Source organism: Atta cephalotes (assembly GCF_000143395.1).
Source record: "Atta cephalotes unplaced genomic scaffold scaffold00038, whole genome shotgun sequence".
Lineage (NCBI taxonomy): Eukaryota > Metazoa > Arthropoda > Insecta > Hymenoptera > Formicidae > Atta > Atta cephalotes.
In genome coordinates this window covers 1,567,672-1,593,612 of record NW_012130102.1, presented here as the reverse complement: position 1 = coordinate 1,593,612, position 25,941 = coordinate 1,567,672, and the positions used below count along the sequence as shown (strand labels likewise).

Genomic DNA, 25,941 nt, shown 5'->3' with positions numbered 1-25,941 from the left:
GTAGAGAGAGTAGAGAGAGTAGTAGAGACGTACGTAGTACGTAGGTAGTACGTAGAGAGACGAGAGAGACGTAGACGAGAGNAGNGAGAGAGAGAGAGATTATATTACTCTCCCCGTGTCCCCGCTGTTTGTATTTCTGTAGCGAATGTAGCATTGCCTCGAGCGTCGTTTTCCGAAATTACGACACGATACCGTTACATCCGCTTGAGCGATGTACCGCGGCACGTCAATCGTTATACATTCTCTCTACTATAATCGATCGACCTCACTTCCGGTCAAATACATCACCCGTCTAGACGCCACAGAAGCAACCGCCATGAATCCGCTGTGGTTTTTGGTGGCGGTTGTCTACGTGAAAATTTGTGTGCTCCCGATATTGCTCTCTTAAAGTTTTCTATATTTAAAAGATACAGCTATTTTTTTCTTATTTGATTTTCTATATTTAGAATACCGACGTTTTCATATATAAAATTATTAAACTTGACAATTTTTTTTTTAAATCATTGAAAATATATAAAGCCGATAATCTCTCCAAAAATCTCTTTGGTATTCGCTCATTTCCAATTATTTGAATTCCTTTCTATTTTCTATTTTATATTTTGCAAAAAAATTTGACAAATCAAAAATTCTAAAAATCTGAAATTTTATAGAAATGCAAATATATTACAAACATAATTGCATAGCTATTTTGTTTTGCACAAAATGATTCCACGGGAAAAGCGTTCCTTCAAAAAGAATACAGATTTTTCATATTTTTGCTAACATTACTCTGAAACTATAGGAGATACATTTTAAAGGGATATTTCACCATTAAAGCCATTTTTGCCGAAACAAAAAAATAGTTGCGTGACTGTATTGCACTCCATTGTTGTGATTTATTTCTATATTTTTAAATTTCTATATTTTTTTCAGATTACCGAATCTTCATTGTCGACGCGATTTACACAACAAATTATCGACATTCCATTATCACGATCAGAACTCATTGCTAAAAAGGCTCTCATTTTCGCATATTATACTTTACATTTAATGCTATGCATAACTCCCGAGTTGCGTTTCGTATATGCATATTGCTGTATCTCGGGGCATTCCGTAGAGATTCCTCGCACTCGAGGCTCGTCATGGATATCGCGCGCATTCCTCGCACAAAAGTCGTTACATCGTTACGCCCTCGCATTCAGCTTCGCGTATTTCCCTTTTTCCCTTGTACAGTGTTTCCCTCCGGCCATTTACGTTTACTCGTAGTCGAGTTCACTGAAGCGTGCCGACTAAACTATATATACATATACGTACATACCACGCAGATCTGGAGTTTAGGGTACTCTGATTTTGAGCTTTCGCTTCGTGGAAGTTTAAGGTATCTTTGATTTTTTTTTTTTTTTCCAGAGCGAAAACTTTTTATACTTTAAAAGTGTTCCTTTAAATATCACATTAATAAGATTTTTTTTTAATAATTATCACATAATTTTAAAAAATGCAATTTAAAAATTAATTAGTAACAAGTATAATAGTAGAAATATTGCATATTCTTGAGATTTGGACTTTCCTAAATTTATAGTTTCTGAATTATTTTCGAGACGTTAAACATTTTCAATTTTTTAAATTCTATTATTTTGGATATTCTGAATTTTGACCTGTGAAATTAGAGATTATGTGCTCTTTAGATCGAATCAAATTGGAATTTGATCTGCCCGTAACATAATATAAACCAACGTAAACTAGCCAAATCTAACTGTATACGAGGTGAGGTGAAGCGAGGTATGAATCTCTCCACGTGTTTCTAGGGTCACTGGTTTTCCAATTAACACGGTCAAAAATGCATATCGATTTGTCGCTGGCAGACTGTGCGCTTGGCCTGAGGCCATTATAAATGAGGGTATTATGACTTTTTATCGCATCGCTGCTGGTTCCAGATTCCGACGATTATATCTCAAAATACCTCATCGAAATGTATGAAATATCGCACGGATACCGTGACCGTAACGATCAATGGCCTCATGGCAAAAGGCGTCGCGATATATCACATAAAATATGTTAAACCGTAGTACGCTACGTATTGTGTCCATGCTCCATTCATCAAGAATGACTGCAATGAAAAATTCCGAAACGTAAATTCGGAGCAACTATTATCATTTACCACATCGTGTTTCGACATACCAACGATTCCAAAATTTTGCTTGGTGATATTGTGCCTTTGAAATTGCATTATCGATTGTATCTATCGCATTAATACATTGCAGACAACTTTTTGTTAAACTGAAATAAAGGCATTCTCCGAGAATTAATGTGTGAAAGTCTAAAATAATTTCTTATTCGTCTCATAAAAAAACCAAAACGCAAAGAGATCCAACTCGGACGATCCCATTTGACGAATAATTTCATTTTAGATTATTCGTCAATCTATACATACAATCTTTACGCAAAGAATCATAATCTTGGCATATTTAATTCATAAAATGCTGATTTGCGAATTACTTGTTATTTCTACAATCTGATTGATGAATGATAAATTTTAATCATTATTTATTTGAATAATAAACTTTATGTACATAAAGTATTTTACAAACATTTAACATGTCGTCTTCTTCTAACACATCTTCAGTCATATAATGATTATAGTTATCTACAATAAATTATTAAATTATTAGACATTTTTTAAATAATTACTATATCTATGATTATAACGTAATGTTAAACTGAAAAGCTCTCATAAATTATATCAATTATATCATCTTATTTGATGAATCTATAATTTGAAATCTGTTAAATATTATCCAAAATATGAATCTGTAATTAATTATGTTCTCAATTAAGGATTTAAAATTATTGTACGTGATTATGAATTCCAGCCTAAATGATTCCAAATGAAACTTGAATAAAACATATACATTTTTTTCAAATGCGTGACAATTGACTTATCTAGTTTATAAACACTAAACTAATTCAATTATCGCAGATGAATGTGGTATTAAAAATACAATCGTCTCTGAACAGGCTGCATGCAAAAACAAGCTGTACAAGGAAAATTGCAGATGTCGAATTTACAGTACAATACGCTAGGCATTCCGAGATAAATGCATTCTTGAAGAAAACACTCATAAATTGTTCCGCGTAGAAGCTAGCACGGAAACGCATTAAGAAGCAGGTTCTCGGTTGAGAAGTTGGTGACTCCATTGCCCTTGGTGGATAATTGAACGCCAAAGTGAGAGACGCGTGCTAAAAAAGAATAGGGAGGCTCTCCCTTTGTACCGTATAAAGCGAGGGTTGCAGGTGTCTGTGAGCCTCTCTTCCGCAATCTTTGCCAGCGCGCCTCTTCAGAGAGGCGGTGGCCAACTTAATTTACAGATGGATTCAGAGAGCCGTGAGATATCAAGAGAAAATAATTAAATGAAGAACGGCTACTCTCGTCGACTGAAAATACTCTCTAAGTAATGGATACTCCACGCCGCGTTTCAATCATTGCACCGTGCTATGGTAGTGGTTTCACCGTTGTTTACTTTTATCTCAATTGTGCTGGGGTTGAGATTAGACCTATTGTAGTTTGTACAATGTCTAATGTTTGCCTCTTTAAAGACAATGCACAATTGTGAATGATAGAACATCGAATTCAAGAAGTACTCTAGAATTTCAAGCTAGAACGTTATTTTTATTATCTTTGTTATTCGTAATCAATATTATTATTATTATTATAATTATAATATAATTTATAATATAAATATATAATATAAATATAATATAAATATAATATAATATAAATAATATAAATATATTTCCGTGCAATCCACAAAATGATTAAATTATGTATATACAAGGTGTCCCGAAAATTTTTGCCAATCACTTTTGTGTAGATAGAGCCGACTAAATTGAATAGAAAAATCTTCTACTATTTTCTCAATAATTAACAAAATATTAATTATTAAAAATTGCTAAATATTAGTCTTGAATCATTTTTTATTCGAATACTATCAATTTTATAGAAAAAGCTGTAAGAGACAAAAATCATTAATTTTCTTCTCATAAAGTTCTGAGAATTCTTTTAAAATTTTTTTCAGAATTTTTTCAGAATTTTTTAATATCGTATTTTTTCATGTTGATAAAAATAAGAAAATGCAGTACTAAAAAGTTGATAAAAAATTCCGAAAAAATTCTTAGAGTTCTATGAGAAGAAAATAAATGATTTTTATCTTTTGCAATTTTTCTGTAAAATTGACAGTATTTAAGTAAAAAATTATTCAAAACCAATATTTGGCAATTTTTATTTTAGTATTTAATATCTTGTTAACTATTGCGAAAATTGCAAATTGGTAGAAGACTTTTCGACTCAGTTTAGTCCGCTCTATCTACACAAAAGCATACATCGTTCCCTTACTTGAAAATTATATTCCTAAAACGATATTTTTGTCGTTATTATTGAATAGTCAATAATTTTCTGTTAAACTGAAAAATAATTTTTTCCATTTCTAAGAAATTTATTTTTGTTGTATTACTCTTGAAGAAAACGATCTGTAGTTGTATAAATCTGTCGGATATATTATCTTGCTTTTTAAAATTATATTTATGTATAAGCAGCGACAATCAATTACTACCGATAATAACTTATTATCTTCACCAAGTTACATTTCGTGCGTCATATTTATGACAGAAATGGAAGTAATATGTAAAATGACAGAAAAAAGATGCAGAAGAGAATGGATGTTTAGAGCATGATTTGTTCCGGGAAAATATAAAGTTACAGATAGTCTGTGGCGAGTGTGTGATTGCTTTCATCCATCTTCATAATTCGAACAAGCAGTATCATCGAGGAGAAGCCAATCCCATTTCGGTCCATTATCTCTATTTAACTATTTCGACTACGTCGTACCGCATACGTATAAATGACCACTCGGCATTTTTACGATGGGAGACTACCCTTACATTGGCGCCGTCTTGGTATTTGCCCATTGAAAGTTCAGATATTTAGAACACTGGACTTTTCAAACTTCCAGCCATTAGAACTTTCAAACTCTGGAACTTTGAATCTTTGGAAATTTCAATCTGTGAAACTTTAGTACCTTGGATAGTTGGAATTGTTAACCTTTAGTGAAATTTGTGGGCTTTTGGATATCTGTGATAATTATCTTAACTCCCACTTTCTAGCTATTTCGATACCTTGACATCTGTATTGCTTATTTAATATTTAATTTTGAATATTTTTTAATTTAATTAAAATTTTTTTTTTTAGAGCGTTCGCATATTTTTATTAAAAGACCAATAATGGAATTTTAAAATACGATTGTTTATCGCAGCTACGCCAATGGATAGCTTAGATTTTCGACGAACGTCATCGCTACTGTCCACGCCATTCGAGGATGATGCTACTACCGTTGTGCGGCATATCTGACTGCACTTCAGTTGGCTGCAATCTGCTGAGTGGCATGCACATGTAACATTCATCCCACGGTCGGCTCTTGCTGCGCCGTCCGCGTGGTATTATGGAACTGACCCGGTCATGGAAACACATCGGCCTTACTGCCAGCCATTGTGCGAGTCATGTTAAGAGGACTTACGATGTCCTGTTACATGCCGGAAGCTCCACCGCGAGTGCCACGATTACTCACTATCTCAATCGATTAAACTCGCACGAGCAAATGTCTCATTGTTACGTCATGAAAGATACTTCCGAATGCGTGAATGCGTGTTTATTTCGAACATTTCAAAAGCCGTGTCGACACTTTGAATGTACATAGTTCGAAAATACCTTTCAACTCTTTTAACTCTTTTTAGAATTTTTATTACACTATACTAAAAAATATTAAAAGATCACCTATTCTGTCCTTCAAAAATAGGAAATGTACAAAAATTCGATCTTTCGAAACTGCATTTATGTGCGATTTTTAATTCACGTCAATGAAACTTCGTAAAGCTCGTAAAAAATTTGAAGATTTGACAGATTTCCATTTATAACTGTGTGTAGCTTCGTAAAAAATCAATCAGACCGTTATCTGAAATATCAATCTAAAAAGTAGAAATTTCAAGCTTTAGAATGTTTTTTAAATCTCATTTTGATCAATTTTGGCAAAGTTAATTCTCGACACACTGTGAATATGTCGCTAAAGATGCTTGGCGTTGTGATATTCTTTTTGCCGATCGTGATTTAATTTATAGTATCCCATTGTGCAGTAGCTCTCCACAGCTAGCATTTAGTCTAACAGCTAAATGACGGTTACATACTTCAGATTTGATAATCTGAGAGACTCCCTAGCTGCACTTGATTACTTTGATTTACGACTACTTGAATTAAGGAAGTTGTATTATACGAGACTACCAGATGTCTCGAATTATTTATCAAGAGATTTTATTATACTAGACTGCTGAACATGACTTGAATTAAGCTGAAACGTTCGGTATTTGTTATATGTAGTACTGAGAAATATAATAATAAATGTTAATATAATCCATTCCTCCAATTATGCGAATTTCGGCTCTTAATTGCTCGTATTTATTGTTTGAAGTTCTATTGAAAATTACTTATTTTTGGAAGGGCAGAAAGAACTGTCTCTTAATTTTTTTGCGTAATGTAGTTTGGTTGAAAACTAATCGCTAATCTTTCTTCTTAAGTATATTTTAGAATTCCTTAATTTTTTCAGGTTTATATTTCAAACATTCCATATTTTAAAGCTTAAAATTTGCGAAAGATATTTTCGATAATGTATTTCTCTCTATTGAAGAAATAACAGATATTATTGGATATACTTTAAGTTTTAAACGTTAAAAACATTTATAAGTATATAAATTAATCGCGCAATATCAAAAACTTTCTGATACCAAAGTAGATGATTTTAATATCTTCCTAAGAGCTATGCTCAAATGATAATTACCTCAACGACAACGCTATTATAATACCGCTTAAAGCGATCTGCAAAGCACATCGCTTCCGTATTTTCATCTACCTCGTTGCCTGTAATTTTCGTCTACTGAATCCTAGTCTCTCTAACAATCCCTGCAATCCTGGCGTGTAATCCTAGCGAAGAGACTCACTCGAAAGATTAAGACGGACGTCATTTACAATCTACATTGAAATGCGTAATTTAACGCGGGTTAAGTGAAGTTTAAACCATGGTCAACTAAAAAGGGTTTGTATCACTTCCATCAGCTAATTGAAGATAATACACTGAGATCAACGATGGTCTACGAACGTACCCACATCCGTGCATAACACAAACATCAGTAAATTATGTTTGCGTTGAACAGCTATTTCCGACTGGAAAATAAATATTTTAATAACGTGTCGGCTATCGTTGGCTCCTACAAGGAATGAAATATATGAATACCGCTATGTTATCGGGCACAAAAGAGTAGAATCGGATTAAACGCCGCCGTTAGCTTGCTGTCACTTAAAAGCAACTTTTCACATTTGACATTCAATATTGTAGCAATTGCAGATATTATATTTCAATATTGATTGCTGTATAACAAAAATATATATATAGTAGCATAATTACATTCACAACTCAGTGTTCTTATTTGCTGCACATATTATTCTTATACAAGAGGGAAAGTTCAATAATTAAAATTCAAAATCCAATAATTAAAATGTAGAGAATTTACATCTATGAAAATACTAAATATTTAAGAAAGTAGATGTAAATCTAAAATAAACGTATTAACGATTCAAAGAATGAGACTACAAAGTGTCAAGTCAAATAAAGAGCTCTACAAATTAAGAGATGCCAAGATGCATAAATTTTAAAACTCGGAGCCAAAATTACGTCAAGAGTTCAAAGTGATAGAAATGTTACAAAAAATTCAAGATGATAAAATTTCCAATACAGACAAGAATCCAATGGGATCTGTTGAATTCCCATTCGACGATTTTCCCCAGATTTTGGCCACGGTGTGACCACTTAGGAACACAATATGTTCCGCTCACAGGAATTTCATCAAAATAAACGTGGGGGCGTGGCAGGCGCGTATCGATTCTCGGCGAACGATATGTAGATATTAAACAAACACTTCCCAGAATGCGACAAATAAAATTTGTGGAGCCGCAGAAGATTTTATCGAGCGGAGAGAGTTTACTTCAAGCGGAGCTCTCGACCGCTATCGGAGGGCGGAATACGGAAGCTAGCGGCGGAAGAGAAGAGCGGGAGGTGAGAAAGATTGTTAGAGACGCTGGCGGAGAAGCGATGGGGGATGCACTGTTAGTAAAATAATAGGAACTTTATCTGAAAGTCTAGACGCTCCCACGGAAACAATTATACAGGGTGCGAGAGGCTAGGCAGAACAGCTCAGACGAAGCGAGAGAGCGATATTTATATTCATTAGAATGTAAGAAGTCGAGCGGGGCGTAGTTAGTCCGGTCTACTTGCAGCTTGGAGATGCTTAATGGGAGCTGCGCCCGCTGCACGATACCCATTGCGGCCATCTTGCAACGAGAAAAGTGTTGGCTGCCGTTTACGGCCGCATTCATAATTCCTGATGTGCTTCCGCGATAAACTATCCCGACCTCATTAGGAATCGGCCGTCTTACCCGTGGAAATGCTAAAAACGTCTCTGAATTTTTCTTTACTAATGAAATTGTGAAAAATTATTGCGGACAGACGAATTCGAAATTTTTAAAAGAATTTGCTCTTGAAAAAACAACGCATTCATCATCATATATATTCATATTGTAATGTGTTGATATTATGTCCGCTAAATATGGTCAGTATTGTAAACAGACACCACATTAATTAGGTTGCAAAAGAGATTACTAATTCCAACATCAATATTCCATATTCATCGCTTCGAAATGCTCTTCAATAATGCTCGCATAAAATGATTTACGCAAGCCAAATCATGTAAAGTTAATCGGATAAAATGATTCGTATAAAATAAACAGTGTGATATCTACCTTAAGATAATTAATAATAAGCCAACCTGTACTTCTGAAGTTCTAATAAAATCTATATTTTAATTTAGTATTCGAAATCGAGTGAAAGCAATTTCAAAACCTATTCTCCTTCAATAATTGTACAATTACAAAAGTAATTTCGAATTATGTACAAATGCTTCCAAAATGCTATCATGACGTACAAGATCAGATAATATAATATCAATTAGAAATTAAAGATATTGGATGGAGTTGTATTCATGTAATTTTAGCATCAGCAAGCATTTTTCTTTTATCAGCTTTTCTCTCTCGAACATGAAAATTGATAATATCATCATGCATTATTAATTTTGAGGACGTCTAAAGAGGAAGCCGATGAGTTAACGTTTGCGAATTTGTTACCGTAACTTTCAAGATCCGCTCTAAAGCGTTCCGATAACTTTTCCATTATATTGATGCGTGAAGAGAGACTTCGGGATGCCAGTAAGCTGAGTGTTAGCTTTATTGTCAGTCAAAGGCAAAAGCCGCCGGTAAAATAACGTGCAGATGAACTTGCCAAAACTTGTGTAACTTATCGGTTACGTTAATCCTACAAAAGAACATTAGTTTCGTGATAAATCCTTTAACATATTCGAGACTCTTTTACTGACTATTAAAGATTATATAGAATTATTATAACATTCGTAAATATTAATAAATAGAAAAAGGAAGAAGTAAAGAATTATGTACGTCTTCGCGTATAGCTTGTTTTTTTTAATAATAACGATATACAAAGTGAAAAAAGTTTAGCCACAAAGTTTATCAAATCATTAGTATATTTACAAAAAAAATAAAATAATTAATATTTAAGATAGCCACTTTTGTATTTGTACAAACTTTACAAGGCGCTTCAGGAATGCATCATTATATCCGCGCATCTTTCCGCGAATAAATTCTTCCAGACATCTAATGGAGCTCTTCAGTTCAGTAACAAATGAAAATCTTTTGGTGCAAAAACTTTTCGGTTATTTAATAAGATGTAATTAATTAAGAATTTGTTTTTAAATATATATAATTATAATAATTTGAAAAATAAAATAAAATTTTGTGGATATTTTTTGATTTCTCTGTAATATTGTACTTTTAAAGAAGATGCACCTAAAGAAAAATTTCTTTGATTTAAACGTCATTTCTTGAAATCAAATAAATTCTTCTTTGATTTCCTTCATTTCCTGAAATCAAGTAATTTTTTATTTATTTTTTTTTCAAAGATATTTTTACTTTAACTTAAAAAATCAACAAAAGAAATGGTTTCTTCAATTTAAACATAATTTTTTTCTAGACGTGTGTAAATGTAATGTAAAAGAATAAAATCATTCAGAAAGTAGTAAAAATGTAAGAATTTAGAAATTTAAAGAATTTAAATTTAGTTCTGAAATTTAAGGATTTAATATTTTAGCTTGAAAAGTTTTACTTATGCAAGAACTAGACTTAAAGTCTAATCGTATCAAGTTTAGAATAAGTAACATTAATTAGAAATTTTCGGGCGATTGAGAGCAATAATAGCGCAGTAGTTGGTTCGTTTAATATTAACAATAGTATATTTCAACTCTTACAAATCGATCGAACGTTTTAGTTTCATTCCGAACCATCTTCAGCGATGAAGTAATTACATATGATGTTGATGATTGAATTTCATGATTTATGAAAAATTTAACATCACTAAAAATCTTAATATCAAATTATCTTTCTTCAGCCTAATTGAAAAAACTTGATGGGATTATTAAAGCTCAAAAAGATTCACTAGAACATAATTCAAAGAAAAATGTAGTTTACAAGATTGGTTATAAAAATTGCAACGCCTCTTATATAGACTGGTAAAAAATTCAATATTAGAATCAAGGAACATCAATGAAATGACAAAAAACTGAAAATCTGTCAGTCATCTCGGAACAGATTATAATTCAAACACAAATTTAATTCTGATAACACCAAAATATTAGATAACGAAAGATATTTGGGGAAAAGATTAGTGTCGGATTTAATATTAAGCTACAAGAGAATAGTTTAAATATAAAATGACACTGAATTTTTACACTATGCATATTTAAACATTCTTAACAAGTTTTGAAATCACATTATTTTATCTAAAAAGTTTTTGATAAAAATAAATAAAGTATGATTTAACTTAAATATTAATTTACTGATAAAAATTGAAATTATTTGACTTGTTAAAAATACAATACGTCATTATAATTTTTCAATCCACTGACTTTTGCATATTTACTTTTGCATGACATAGACTATCATATGTTTGACTGTCTATATAATGTACATCGGAGATTATGTTTCTAAAGGTTTATTTTATTCTATGACTTTCCTTTATATTCAATATCATGTTTTAATGTTCATTTTTGTAACGAACGTTATTCGATATAGAAGTACGTTCTGATACATTATTATAATGTCTTCCAGTGTGCAATCGAGGAATGCAATAGGTAAGTCTTTTCAAGATTCACTTTCCTCTTCACAACGGTTTTGCGCTAATTCTATATTCTCCTTTAGCGATTATTTAGCTGTACAGCTTTTTGATAGTTATGTCTCTTAAATTTCGAATGAGAGACTCTACTTGCTATTTGATTTAATACATCACAAGAAATTCATCAACACATGTAATTACTTCATTGCTAAAGATGGCTCGAATGGAGGTGAAACGATTGATCGATTTGTAATGTAAGAGTTGAAATATACTATTGTTAATATCAAACTATTGCGCACCAACTTGCGTTATTATTGCTCTCAATCATCTGAAAATTTCTAATTATTGTTTGTTTACTATCTCGACAGTTTAGTTTAGATCATTATTTTTTATTTAGAATAAGTATTCCGCAAGAAAAGGCGACTACAAAATGCTGGCGTACTTCTGATTGTTAGTAGCGTAATACATCTTTCGGGACATTGCGGTGTTTTGCGAATTCTCTTCTAAAGTCAGAGAATTCCATTAAATCTTTCTCAGCATATTAGCGATTCACAGAAATCTATTTTAGGGAGAAGCGACTCCGCCCAGGACATCTCGTGCTACAATTGCTTCGCTTATTTTGTTGGACGAAAACTTAGCACAGCTGCGTTTTCTTGCAGAGAAAAGGGGATGAGGTCGAGAGCAAGGGAGTGAAGTGACCGATGGTTTACAAATCGCAGCAAATCAATGGGGATCGGTTTGTAACGCGCTATTTCATGAAACGACTGAGCGACTCATTCGCTGTAAATTCATGAAGCATCGATTTGTCTCACCGATGCATGAACGGGAGGAAGGCGGTGGTAGCTTCGTGTTTTCGTGCCCGTGCAAACGTACGGAAATAGTCGAAGACGTTTCCCCCGCAAACGAACCATCGCTTCGAGAAGATCGATGAAGCTGCGTTTCTTTGCGAGAATCATCTGTTTTAATAAACACGCATAAAATGATTGTAGAACGCAAATGAAAATAGTGCAAACGAAAAGTTAGAAATAACATGGAAATAGCGTGAAAAAGAAACAAAAGAATACTAAAATAACAATATCATTGAAAAAGAAAATATTTAAAATCTTTGAAAATGTGTAAAAATCGAAATCTAATTTAAACTTAAAAGGAAATGAAATTTTTTTCAGTTGGAACGAAATGTTATTAACATTATTAACGTTATTAATGTTATTAACGTTTCATTATTAACGTTAATTTTAGATTAATAGCAAGCGATAAACATTAGCGGACAACAAACGATACAGAAGTAAATCTTGACAAATAACGCGGTGGCCCATGAAGTTTTTTCTATAATCCGTGATTATCGCCAACAAATCGCTTCTATTTATTAGAGTCATAAACGACTCCAGCCGTTTCTAGAAACTCGTCCAATTAAATGCTCTAATACCTCTAACAAGCAGAATCATTGCAATCGTTCCAATTAAGTCTCATTGATATCAAACTTCTAGCAAACTCCATCTTCTTCTGATAGAAGTTGAACAACTATAAATCTAGCCATAGCAATAATCATTTCAAAACAGAGTATAATGTTATCATTCTTACTACAAGTACAGATTTCATTTTTTGTTGCTCTTGTTATTGAAGTAATGTAAAAGATGTTACTGTAATAAAACATCTTTTATATTCTGATTTTATATTCTGATTTGTCGGACATGTAAAGAAAAATCGACAAGGTTGTCTATCTTTCGTAGATGATTTCAATTTTGAATCATTTTCTCTTCACATCGACTAGCTTCATCTTTTAAGCTAGTAAAGTTTATTGCTTCGTGAAGTTCTCTTAGTGCATTTATGAATTCTGTCCAATAAAATACAATAAATTTTTTTGCCGTTTTTTTTCTTCACCTTGTTCCATGAGTTCTTCCTCAAAAGCGAGATTGTATAGAGTGGACTACCGATATTAGCAGTCGACAGTAATCGAGTCAAGACTTTCCACCCGCTACCGAGTCCTCTCGTGAGCATCCAACGAAGTCACTCGCAAATGCCTTACTGCATCCTGCAGGCCGCGAGTTAGCCACTTAATATGGGTGGAAAGCAGTACGCCATACGCCGCTTGCTCATCTCCAATCCTACTTGTGACCAGACGCCATCGAAGCGGACAGTAACATATCGGCCGTGCATGCCACGGATTTCGGTTCATCATTATGTAAGTCTCGAATCATGCCGTCCCATCCCTTAGACCCTCGTTCAAGAACCTTCCGGCGACCCGCATGAATATCCGTCTATTCAGCCGATTATGTTTAGCGGCGGTTCCACGTTGCCCAGATATCACGCGAGGAATCGAACGTGATCCATGTGTTAATGAACTACTCAGCCAAGATTCTATTATATTATACCCAGGTCACACGAATCAATGCGTTAAGTTAGGATTTGTGGATTACTTGTTGCGAATTCCCAATTGGTTCTTAAATTTATTCTGTTCACTTCAGAAATTAAGAATTTATAAAACTTACAAAGCTAAAGAAGAAAGAAAACTTATTGAATGATCGGACCCAACGAATCACGATTAATTGTTATCATTGATGAGACTGTAGGTTTATCAGTTTCAGGCATAAAGACATGAAGAATCGACGCACAAGTATAGTTATGAAATAGTTTTTACATTTATTGCTTAGATATAAAAAATTTCTTTAGGAACAATGTAATGACTAGAAAGAATTATTTGTTTCTATGGGAAAACTTTCTTTGTCCGACGATAATAGTTGTTCAATTATTGCGTACGAAAAAGAAGTAAAAGGTTTTCGTTTCGCAGTGTCGAAATGTCGATTATTGCTCTGGGGTGAAAAGCAATAACCAACGTGTGGCAAAAACAAACGAGTTTTCTAATACTATATATAAAATTTGTCTAATGGTTTGGAGCAACCACCATTTCTTCGCTTTCCTCTATTTTCAGCGCGATACCCCCTCACTCTTTCTCTCTTTTGCTCTTTCTCGTTCTTTTGGTCGACTTTCCTTTTCTTTCTTCTTCCTTTATATCTCTCTTCCATCGTCTAGCGCTCTTTCAACTCGCGTGGTCGCCGTTTCCTTTCGGCGTACAGTTTGAAAGAACTTAAAATAAACGGCGTGCTCGTTGCGACGGCTGCAACTTTCGCTTCAGACGATACTTTCCGCTGTTTCTCGTCATTGTTGTTGCCACGGTAAGTCGGATCTTTGTTTCCTGTGTATTGAAGGACCTGTCGACTACCGTTGGTCTGTTTACGTGGTTTTTAAGTCTTTGAGATGACGAAAACGTAAGAGCGGATAATGGATATTAATGACTTACATTAAAACGGTTCAGTGAGTTCAGCTTATAGCTTTGAATTAAATTTTCTGGGGAGGATTAGCGTAGAACTGTAAGCATCTGTAAGAATCCAAGACACTTTAGATGCAAGACATCCAGTATTCGATGCAGTTAACATCCAAGAAATGTAGTTTCTAAGAGCTCCGGAATTCGAATAAGCCAATCCTGAAGAGTTTCTGAATTCAGGACATCTCCAAGGAAGGATTTATGGATTCTTATTACGTCCTTTGAGATATTTAAAATCATAGGATTTTGAAAATAAAAGTAATTAACTACTCTGAGATTGTTGTTTCATGAGTTTTACAATTATTATCCGTACAATCAATCCGGCAATGTTGCAACAATATTACAAACGTTTGTACGTTGTAGCAATATTGTTGCAAGTTTCTATGCTGCATGGATATGTATTTCTTATTCCTCGTTGTTAAATTTCTTATTCTATAAAGAATTGATATATCTTGAAATATCCACGCATTTCGAAAACTTATCCGTCTTTCCCAATATAAATAAATGATGTATGTGATGCGATGCCGGTTAAACGGAAATAGCAATAAAGAGACGAAGAGGAACTGACTGGGGCAACTTTTGCGACACGAGCCATTAGACGCAGCCTTTGAGGACGAACATGTATTTCACGAAACTCTAGAACACGAAACTGATGAAAACGCACGGTTTCGCTTTCTGACGTAACAAAGCCAATTTCTTTGGAGCGTTGCTCGTAACGTGGCGAACGGATCGAACTTCCCAGTGATCTGAACTTTTTTCGCAAACGCAGATTGTCACTGATAAATGTTTTTCCCAGGATCTCGGGATCTTGTTTATCAAAGTTTCCTAATGAAGCAACGATGTATTGACAAATTATTTTCATTAATCAAGTTTTGAAACTTCAATAAAAATGATAAGCACATCAAAGAATGTCATCGGAGCTGAACAGGATGATAAAATAAGCTTAATGTGTTTCATTTTGCTGATAGCATCTCTTTCACCAAAGTTTCATGAAAAAAAGGAAATCCAACTAAGAAGTTTTAAAGGAAACCGTGCCGTGTAAGCGGTCACCGACTCCTTTCAACCGATTAAGAGCTCCTGCCATCCTTTGTTAGATGTTTTCGGCGAGCTTGAAATTCTGCAGGTTTCTTACATTCGAAAGCTCAGCTACGAACTCTCGATCAATGAAAATAAAAATCTTGAATTCTCAGATTTACGAAATATTCTGATGTGTAATTCTCACAGTTTAAGATATTTAGCCTTAATAAACAATTGAAGTTAATAATTTAAGTTGTTCTCTAAACACTTACTTTTTTTTTTACTAGTAGAACAGCAAATGTATTATCAGAAAATACGTTTAAGGATAATTATGATCTTATTACAATCACTTGATAAAGTAATACTTTCTTGGAAATTGCCCATTTTTGGAGGTAGTCCCTTAAATTTTTAGAATAGTATGTGTGATTTTCAATTTTAATAAATCCAATTTCGGTTAATTTACGACAAAATATTCACATCGTCTTTCATGCTCTTGTTGATGCTAATCATCTCTCATTTATTTTCCCTCCTCTTTGGCCTCCTTTATAAACGCCGAACAGCATCATCGAGGTGCTACCGTTATTCCGGATTTATAGAACCTTCACTGTGAGAGGCAGAAAAATCGGCCCCACGCGGCCACTCCGACGTTTTAATTTGAAACCGCTCGCGGCGCGGTTGGTAAACAAAACTTATTCTTGGTACATTTTGGCCGACGAAAAACCGTGGTCGGGCGATGAAAGATGTGCTGAGACTGCGAATAAATCGAAAACCGTCCTGTCGTAGGTTAAAGGATCTACTCTGTGTAAAGTATGTTCGTTCTCTTAAATATTAAAACTTCAGTATTAAAACTATGTTACAATTAATTTTTTTTTCAAGAGTAATATTATGTCTGTGAAATGGATAATATTTCCAATGATCATAATGTTTAACATATTATTTCTTTTACTACTAATGTTTTAATTTAAAAAATATGAATATATGTCAATATAACAGATAGCACTCAAAGAAATGGTCGATTTAGGAACAAAAATAAATTATATACCGGATTAAATTTTACACTAGACAAAGGTTTTTTTTTTTTAACATTTTGCCATATAATTATTTTACAATATTACGATTTTACAATATTACGATGATTAAATAACAATTTATGTATGATTCACATATAATTCCGTAATATAAATCACACTTTATTCTTTATTTTTTAGAACTCTACTATTCATGGATATACATGAGAGTGACACAGACAGTATGTGTATTTGAGTGGGAAAGGATGAAAATGAAGGCGAAAAATACGAAGCAGTAAGGGAGGGAGTTGGCTTTCAGCGATCGTAACCCCTGCGGCGCTGTAAAATATCGGAAAATTCATTAATGCTCGATCTACGGTGCACAGTCGAATAAATCTCGCCCGAGGGCGAGATTTACAGAGGCGGAGGGAAGCAATATGGCGACGTACCGAATATGCGTCGACCGTAAGGAGAATCTCAAATGCTAGCTTTCTCACCTCGATATTCAGATTCAAATCTGCGAGAAGACAATCCAAAGAGGATCAGAATCGCAAGAAAGCAAGAGTTTGAAGAATCAAGGATTATCTTTACATGACGAAACAGAGAATAATAAATTCACTATCGAATTCAATTGACATTTGATCTACATTGGAGACTTAGACGGCAGAAGCAACTCTAAAAGTATTAAATATTAACATTTCAGAGAATAGCTACGTTTTTTTTCCATTAATTAGAATTCAAAGAGACATCATAAGAAATTCCTTCTAACGATTCATTCCTCTGGGAGGCAAATTCACAGAATGAATAATTTTTGTATTTACTTACGCATCTTCAGCAATATTTATATTCTCAAAAATACGTAATTACTCAGCGATATAAAATTCAGTTTTTCAGTTGTTTCAATTTTAATTTAAATCATCTCAACAATTTATGTAACCTAAATCTTTAAATATTGTATTTCAACAAAATTGTTCTTTTCGTATTTTATGACGATCAAATGATTAATTAAGAGAAAGCAGAAGTTGTTACAATTAGTTTTTTTAGTTGCCATACGTGGCAGCACATTTTTATGAATCTTCATATGTGATTCTTATAATATTCTACAATTTCACTTAGTTCAGTCGCCATATTTAAACTTTAGAAAATGCTACATATGTTTTCTTCATTTTCACTATTAAAAATAAATATTTCATTGTATAAATTGCTTGTGTTATTGTATATTATATACAGATATGTGATTATCCTTTTGTATATTTCTTTTATATACATTTGACTATAATAACACATTTTGTTCGAATCGATAAATATATGTACTGGTTATCGATCTGTATTTTTTCGAATTGAAAATGGAAGGTTAAGGCAAGTTGTTACATTTTGATCGGTTACAGTGTAACAATTTATCTCATTGAAAGCAATTTCTTTTTTCCTACAGAATGATGCACAGACTTCTATAAATAGACTGTTCGTCTCCATGCTTGAAGACAGCACAGGGCAGCACCATATTTGTGTTCACTTATACATATATAAATCACAAGAATAATAACGTTAATATTTTCACATAAATTTATGCGATATTTACAGATAGGACGCATACATATGCATATGTAAACTGAAACAAGGACAGCTCGGAATTAGTTTCATTTCTTTCTATTATATTTTATCGTATTTGATTTCATTATAATCTTGAATTTGCTTTTATATATACATATACACACACTGAGTGTTTGGAAAATAATGATAAATCTTTCGCAGAATGCCTAAACTGAGAAGAAAAGTCTTCTATCATTTTGCAATTTTCTCATTTTTATCAATATGAGAAAATACGGTATTGAATAATTCTGAAAAATTCTTAGAGTTCTATGAGAAGAAAATAAATAATTTTTGTTTCTTCTGCAGTTTTTTTGTAAAGTATTTGAGTAAAAAATTATTAAAGATCAATTTTCGGCAAATTTAACAATTAATATCTTGTTAACTATTACGAAATGATAGAGGACTTTTCTTTTTAGTTTAGTCTATTTCTTATGCGAAAGATTTATCATTATTTTCCAAACACCTTGTATATATATATATATATATATTTATATATACACATATATCTCAAGTAATATTGTAAACAATAATATTGTAACAATTTCACAGTGGGGTAAGTTATTACAATTTACCTATTGATAGAAAATCTTAATTTTCAGTATTTAAAGACATAGATAGAAATTAGAAAAAAATTGACTATCTAGGTAAAAATGTACTTGAAGCAATGCATAGGTATTCATTAATTTAAATATATACACATGGAGAATAGAGAACAGGAGACCGAATTAAGCTTTGAAAAACATGATCAAAATCATATTTTTTAATTGGTATTGATGCTGCTCGGCAGGCGGTGTTTGAATCGCAAAACTTCTCATATTTACGCACACACAATAATCAAAGAATAGAGACGTTATTCTTTGATATCACGCTTTAGTAACATAAATTGTCATTTAAACTACATAAAGAATAAAGCATTCTTCATGTAAAACTGATACCAATGCAAACTGTGAGAACGGTGTCGTGGAACGGAAACAACATCTAGATCGAACTATTCAGATGATCATTTTTGACTACGCTTTTTGACATTTTCATCCATATAAGTTCGGTTTTCTGTTCTCTATCCTCCATGTGTATATATTAATACGGAAAAAATTGCTAATCAAAAATTATAACAACTTATCCCGGTCTCCTCTACTTTTTTTTGTTTATCTTAATAGTAAAATAGCTTAATTTAAACTTAATAATAGCATGATTATACGTAAAGTACATTCGTGAATAGCACGCAGAGAGAAAAAAGGAAAAAAGAGAAAGAGAGAGAGAGAGAGAGAGAGAGAGAGAGAGAGAGAGAGAAGAGAGAGAGGAGGGGCTTAAGGTAAAATTAACAAGCGAGAATCACTTCACTTTCGGGAGTAAAGTATGTGTAGGTATATGAATGCATCGTCGATATAATTATACGTATTTTGGGGTACTAAGCACAAAGTACTGCAAGTACATGCACCCTCCTACTTCCTCCTCTCCTTTCATGCTCTATCCTTCCTTGGATAAAGTACGATAGAAGAGAAATTGGTCTCGTTGGAACCATAGAACGACAAGGCGGTACAAAGGCTGTGTTAGTTCTGGCGACTTTCTCGAGTACCACTCGTGCACACATTTTCCACTCTAGCTTCACTCAACCCCAAAGCTGAATTCCACCGAGATAGGGCAGTCATCAACGCACATTTTATTCCAAATCCGATATATCTTTCGCAGAAGGCTAACACCGCGACACGTAATAGTAATTTCGTCTATCCGCAGCTTCTCCCTTAATGTATTCGTTAATGAGTTAAGCTCGTCAAAATAGAAATAAAATTAAAATATCTAACCGAATTTTCAATCAACATTTGCATCATCCTGAGAGAATAAGCGTAATGATTCAATGACGTGTTACTTTGATTATTATGTGAATACCTATGCATTTTTTCTGTGTTAGAAAACATAATTATTATTATAATATTTTTTTACTAAAAAATGAAAAAAATTTATCAATAGCCTTTTATTACACGATGACACAGTTTTTGATTTTGATTCAATTGACTATTCTATATAAATTAACATAAGTGAAAAAATAACTTCTCATCACTATTGAATTAATTATAGTAATTATTTAATCATAAATTGACATTTAATTGTATAGAATTGTATAGACATTTAATTGTATAATAGGATAGTCGTTGAAGAAATCCTTGATTGACTATCCATGATTTTTCCATGAAAATATCGATTGAACTGATTCTCGAACAATCGAAGAACTAGTTAAACACAATTTTACAATTATTTTCAAACTTCAAACTAGATATCTTTATTTCGATACGTAATATCTTAACGCAGAAATAAATATATAAGATTAGCTTAGAACGATAATTTGTATTATGTATCATATGTAAGTTTGTTGACATTGTAGGGTTATATAAATACGTTTTCTTTTTATTATCACTGATGAAGACTTTGTAAGTCGAAACATTTGAATTTTATAGCGTTATACGTATGTAATTAAAGACGAATTTTATTAGTTAATTACAATTGCTCGTTTATAAAAAGCCTTGACATTTTAATTTAGAATTTGTCAAGTTAATAAATTTTAACACTTACTAAAATGCAAAGCTTGTAAAAGTTTCAAAAAATTTGCAACGCAAAATATGTACTAAATATGTACTAAAAATATTATATTGTTTAATTAATTTTTTGAGATAGGTAATTCAAAAATTTCATTTCTCAAGGTAGCAAGACTACCGCAATTGCGGTAATTACGATATTTATGAACTAAGCTTGTTTTAACGGGTTAATGCTTATCTACTAAGAAAACGCTGAGGAAATCTAGTGCTACTTATCGTGTTTATCTGAAGAGATACGAAGTGCTCTTCTCAAACAGTGGTAAAAAGATTAACCTATTTTCACATTGGAAAGAGGACATGAATAAAGAAGATATGTCACATTCTTGAAGAAGTTAGTTTATAAGCGAGTTACATCATATTCAGACCAGATTATGTGTACAGATAATATATAGCACATTTTAACTTACGAAAGTTAAATTAAAGAAATATTAAACGTAATATTTAACCAAATAAAAAATTATGAAAAAATTACAGATTTTTCCATATTATAAATTTTTTGTTTATAAATTAAAAATAATACAAAAAGTTTCACAGTGATTTAAAATCTGGATAAAAATTATTTCAATGAGAAACATGTTTTTACAAAATAATTAAAATGAAATGAGAAAATTTTTATTTAAATTATAAAAATTATAAGATATTGATCTTATTATGTGAACCGCTTTATATATGTATATAACATTTATTTTTATATAGAAAGTTTAAATTTTTAATTCCAGTTCAATTTTCTGTAAAAACTATGCACATAATACATCCTCAAAAACATAAGAAATCCAAAATCATAATAATATATTAATTATAATAATATATTAAACATTAATTAAATAGTTCGAACTATTTAGGTTATAAGAAATTTAAAAGCTATTTATTTTACGAAAGAAAAGGAGTAATTAATAATAAGAGAGAAGTATTACGAATACCTAAGTGAAAGTTAAATAAAGCCAATGTTTATTTATCAATTAAATAAATCTTTATTCAAAGATTCTTATTTGTTTAAAATTATATTCATAATATATAAATATTAATTATTGTAATTTAAAACCAAATAGCTGCAGTATCTTTTGAATAAAGATTGGCTCTTATTAGTTAATTAAGTTAATTGGATAATCGTCAGCTTTATTTAATTTTTCTTTCAGGTGCCTGAGATTTCTCCATTCTCCCTTCTCTATAATATTTTCCATAATTTTTTTTCATGTCATTTTCAATAATCAACATGAAACGTAGGGAAATACTGAAATCGATCCGAAAGATAGGATTTTGAATCGAAATCATGTTACATCGTAGAAATGCAATGGAAAAAAATTTTCGGCTCATGGCGGACGTATCGCAGCGTGAAACAGACGCGCTGATGCGACGGGATAGTGCGGTTTTGCGAGTGATACCTCGTAGTAGCTATGCCGAAAGCCCCACCGATCAATTCGATTTCGAATTCTTGCAGATATTTCCATACGCTCGTAAATAGCCTGACGACGCGAGTTTTAACCCACTTAGGCCAACAGTATTGTAAAATGGTGAATACGCGCATCGAAGGGGCGACCGGTCGCGGCGAAATGAATATATACGGACGCAGCGAATGAATTTATAACGCGCACGCGAAAACTGAACCTGCCGTTCCTTCCACCATGACGCCGCACCGACCGACCCCGTAAATCGATGGCAGCTGTTTTACGCAGTTGACCGTGTGGAAAAGCTCGTTGCAGAGCCGAATGCACCCGCATAATCGTAAGCCCGCGCGAGATGGAACGGTCGATCCGATCCCTCTTTTTTTCCTAGTGATATTTCATATTTCGTTTGCTGTAACCAGGAAAATCCGAGGAAAGTTTCCATTCAATACCAGATATTTTTATTCTCTCGAAGAATTACTTTGCCTGCGGCATTAAAGAATTATTCTCGACTTTAAATATGAGAATCCACGCTAAATTATATATGTATATACATCACGGAGTATAGAGAATAGGATTCATTCTTCATGCAGTTTTAATGATAATTTACGTCTTCTTCTTACTATCAGAACATGATGTCAAAGAATAACGTCTTTGTTTTTAGGTTATGTGTGCATATATGAGAGGAGTTTTACGAACGCCGCCTATCGAGCATCACCAATACCAATTCAGAAACCTAATTTTGGCCACACTTTTTATTAAATCCTAGTTCGATCTCTCTATCTTCGATGAATCTTAGATTTCCTTAATTTAATAGCATATCAGAATGGATTAAATTTCTTGACATATCCGAACATATCACAGATTGACTATATTTTTGGTATCAATGCACGACAACTTTCACAGCAATACTATTCTTCATGGAATTAAAAAGGTGACCTATTGCGCATAATGGCGGAGGACCCCCAATCAGAAATTGGGTTCATTTGCAACATGAACAAGTCATGTGAATTTCTGCAAACAAACTCAAAACTTGATTGACCATGCTACTCCTATAACCATTTGAACCTACCTTCAGCCTGATGAGGAGCATAGATGTTAAGATACAGACAGTCCTCGCTCTGGTTCCTCAAGTACGGCAAGTGTCTCTCCAGATACTCGTACCTGCCTGGCTTTACTTCCTCTCGAAGATTTGGCAAGACTTGCGGACAAACTGGAGCGAATTCCTGCGACTGTCTCACTCCTCTCCACGGTTGCGGTGAGCGTGGCGGAGAAAATCTGAAGGATCCCACGGGAGGTTCTGCGTAAGGAACTCCTAAAACACAAGGGAGAACCTTGCTTTTAGATTCATGGCGTGATGTTAAAGTATAATACAATAACTGACGTTTCTATTACAGGATAAACAGATAATATTTTGGAAGAAATAAACTTTACTGAATTGTTATTATAAGAGCATTTAATGTATTTTTGAAAAAGAATCCTATTTGTGCCACGCTAATAACTTCATTTCTAATTAAGCTAAATATCATCGTTCCTCCGAAATATCAGTTGAAATCAAATTACAATTAAACTTCAATTTAATTTTAACACAATTAAACCTCATTTTTGATTAAAATTCTATTTGATTAAAATTTTGTTCTCCATTCTCGATTTTAAATTTAATCAAATTTTGTAATCAATATTCTTCTTAATTCTTTCATCGATTCTGTTTAATTTAATTATCTTTAGCCAGGTGGACTTAAGGAAGAAGCAATTCAAATGTGTAGATGAATATTGAGAAGGAACGATATATGTATACTTGGTTATCACGATGTGATGCACACGCGGATGCAATTCAACGCGTGTCAGTGCAAGTTGACAGATGCGCAGGGCGAGTCAAGCAAAGACGGAGAAAGCCGAAGGGGTAGAGATGTGCGGCGATGGCAGTAATATCTGTTCCCGAAATACACGGACGCGCGAGCGCACGCTCCTCGTTTTGGATCCTTTGACGTATCGGGACTCTCAAAGCGCGGATATGCAGCTGCCAGGAAACTTTTGCTCACTGACCGGAGCTGAGTTTCCTCCGAATATCGAACGTTATCGAGATACCGTTGTACTAGATCGTTGCATATGAAACGATGGCTTTGCATCAACCAGCTTAGCGTCTCCATCCGAATTAAATGTATACATAAATGTATACATAAATGGTTTCAAATAGTTTCCACGCGTCTTTTCTTCGAAAATTAGATCCGGAAACGTATATTTTTAGCATTAACTATCACAGGAAAGATTCAATACTGGAATCCTTTGTGTGGAAAGATTAAGCCATGACTTCTCTTATGAAGCCATGAAACCGATATTTGAGGAAAGCTTAGCTTGCTGTTACTACATATGTGAACAGTTAGTTATAACTTAACTCTAATAAAACAGTTTATATTTAATATTTCTTTATTAAAAGTAAGTTACAATTAAAATAGTTTATATTTGTTTTTCAACAACATTTTACTAATTGGTCATTACAAAATAACTTTAAATGTTACAATCTTTATGAAAAAGTACATGTCTGTTTCTTCGATCTGTTCTTCGTTTCTATTACACTTTCATTAATTTAATACGGAGTTTAATCCACTATCAAAGCAAGTTGGTTACTATAACATATTTGACTAACCATAAAAAAACTAGAATTTACAGAATCGTCCTGGAATGAAAATATAGGGAAAGATTCTCTCTATTATATTAATCATAATAATTAGTTTAAAAAGTTTAATGTGAAAACTGTGCCAACAACTCCGATTTTCCCTACATTTAGTTAAATTATTTAATTACATTTCCAGTAAAATGTCGTAGTAAAATGAAGTGAGATGCATTAATTGTTGGAATAAGCTTCTTGAAAAAGAAATCAAACTATTGGTTGTCAAAATATGAATTTATGATAGAAATTGAAGAAGCAGAAGTTAATATAGTCAATTGTAAGGATGATAAATGCATCTCACTAATGTTTTGCTTTAGATATACAAAAATAAATTACAATAACAAATTTTCTTTGTAATTAAACATAATGGCAAAAATATAATGGCTTTAAAATTTACCAAGAAAGACGTCAACCAGCTGCAAATTGTAATTAGTTCTGGGTTGAATCACCATGCCACGTAATCGGCCTTCTTTGACCCGAACTTCCCTCGTTATTCTTTCCTGAAGGTCATGAAACCGCTGATGGTAACCATATTGATCCCGTGATTCACGATGATCGCGATGCTCCGTAAGAATTTGCGTGCAGGCCAACAATAGAAGGCCCACTAATTCTATTCGCAACATCTTGGACATCTGCCTCGCGTTCGTTGATTCCACAACACAAAGTTCAATGCTTTAAGAATTGTCACCTTTATTAAGCTTAGTAATTTAATTGAATCTTAAGATTTTATAATAATAATTCAATATTCACGAAGCACTCTGTTCAAATTAATCACCAAATTTATTGTAATTCTTGGAAAAACTTAGCTATAAATTATTTTTGCGAAAATAACACTGTGTGATATTTCAAAGTCTTATGGAAAGATTATTACAGAAATTGTAAAAAATATTGTAGAGTTATCTTTAAAAAGTTCACAATGATAAGTTCGAAGTAATACGCGACAACTACGACGAAGCACACACACTCGCGATTGAAGTAAAAATAATTTTTCCGGCTGCCGACAGAACCGGATACGAAGAGAACGACTGCTCTTTCGGTCGTCGTTGGAACTT

At 32.9% G+C, this 25,941-nt stretch overlaps 1 protein-coding gene across 1 annotated transcript in view; it reads right to left on the bottom strand.

The window, feature by feature from the left end:
* Positions 1-25,521, bottom strand: part of LOC105621911 — a 55,261-nt gene extending 29,740 nt beyond the window's left edge. Inside the window, exons 1-2 of the mRNA XM_012203348.1 lie at positions 25,287-25,521; positions 23,291-23,533 (exon numbers count right to left, since the gene is read on the bottom strand). Of these exons, the coding sequence (XP_012058738.1) occupies positions 23,291-23,533; positions 25,287-25,521 (478 nt within the window). The remainder of the gene's footprint in view (positions 1-23,290; positions 23,534-25,286) is intronic.
* Between the last annotated feature and the right edge of the window lie 420 nt (positions 25,522-25,941).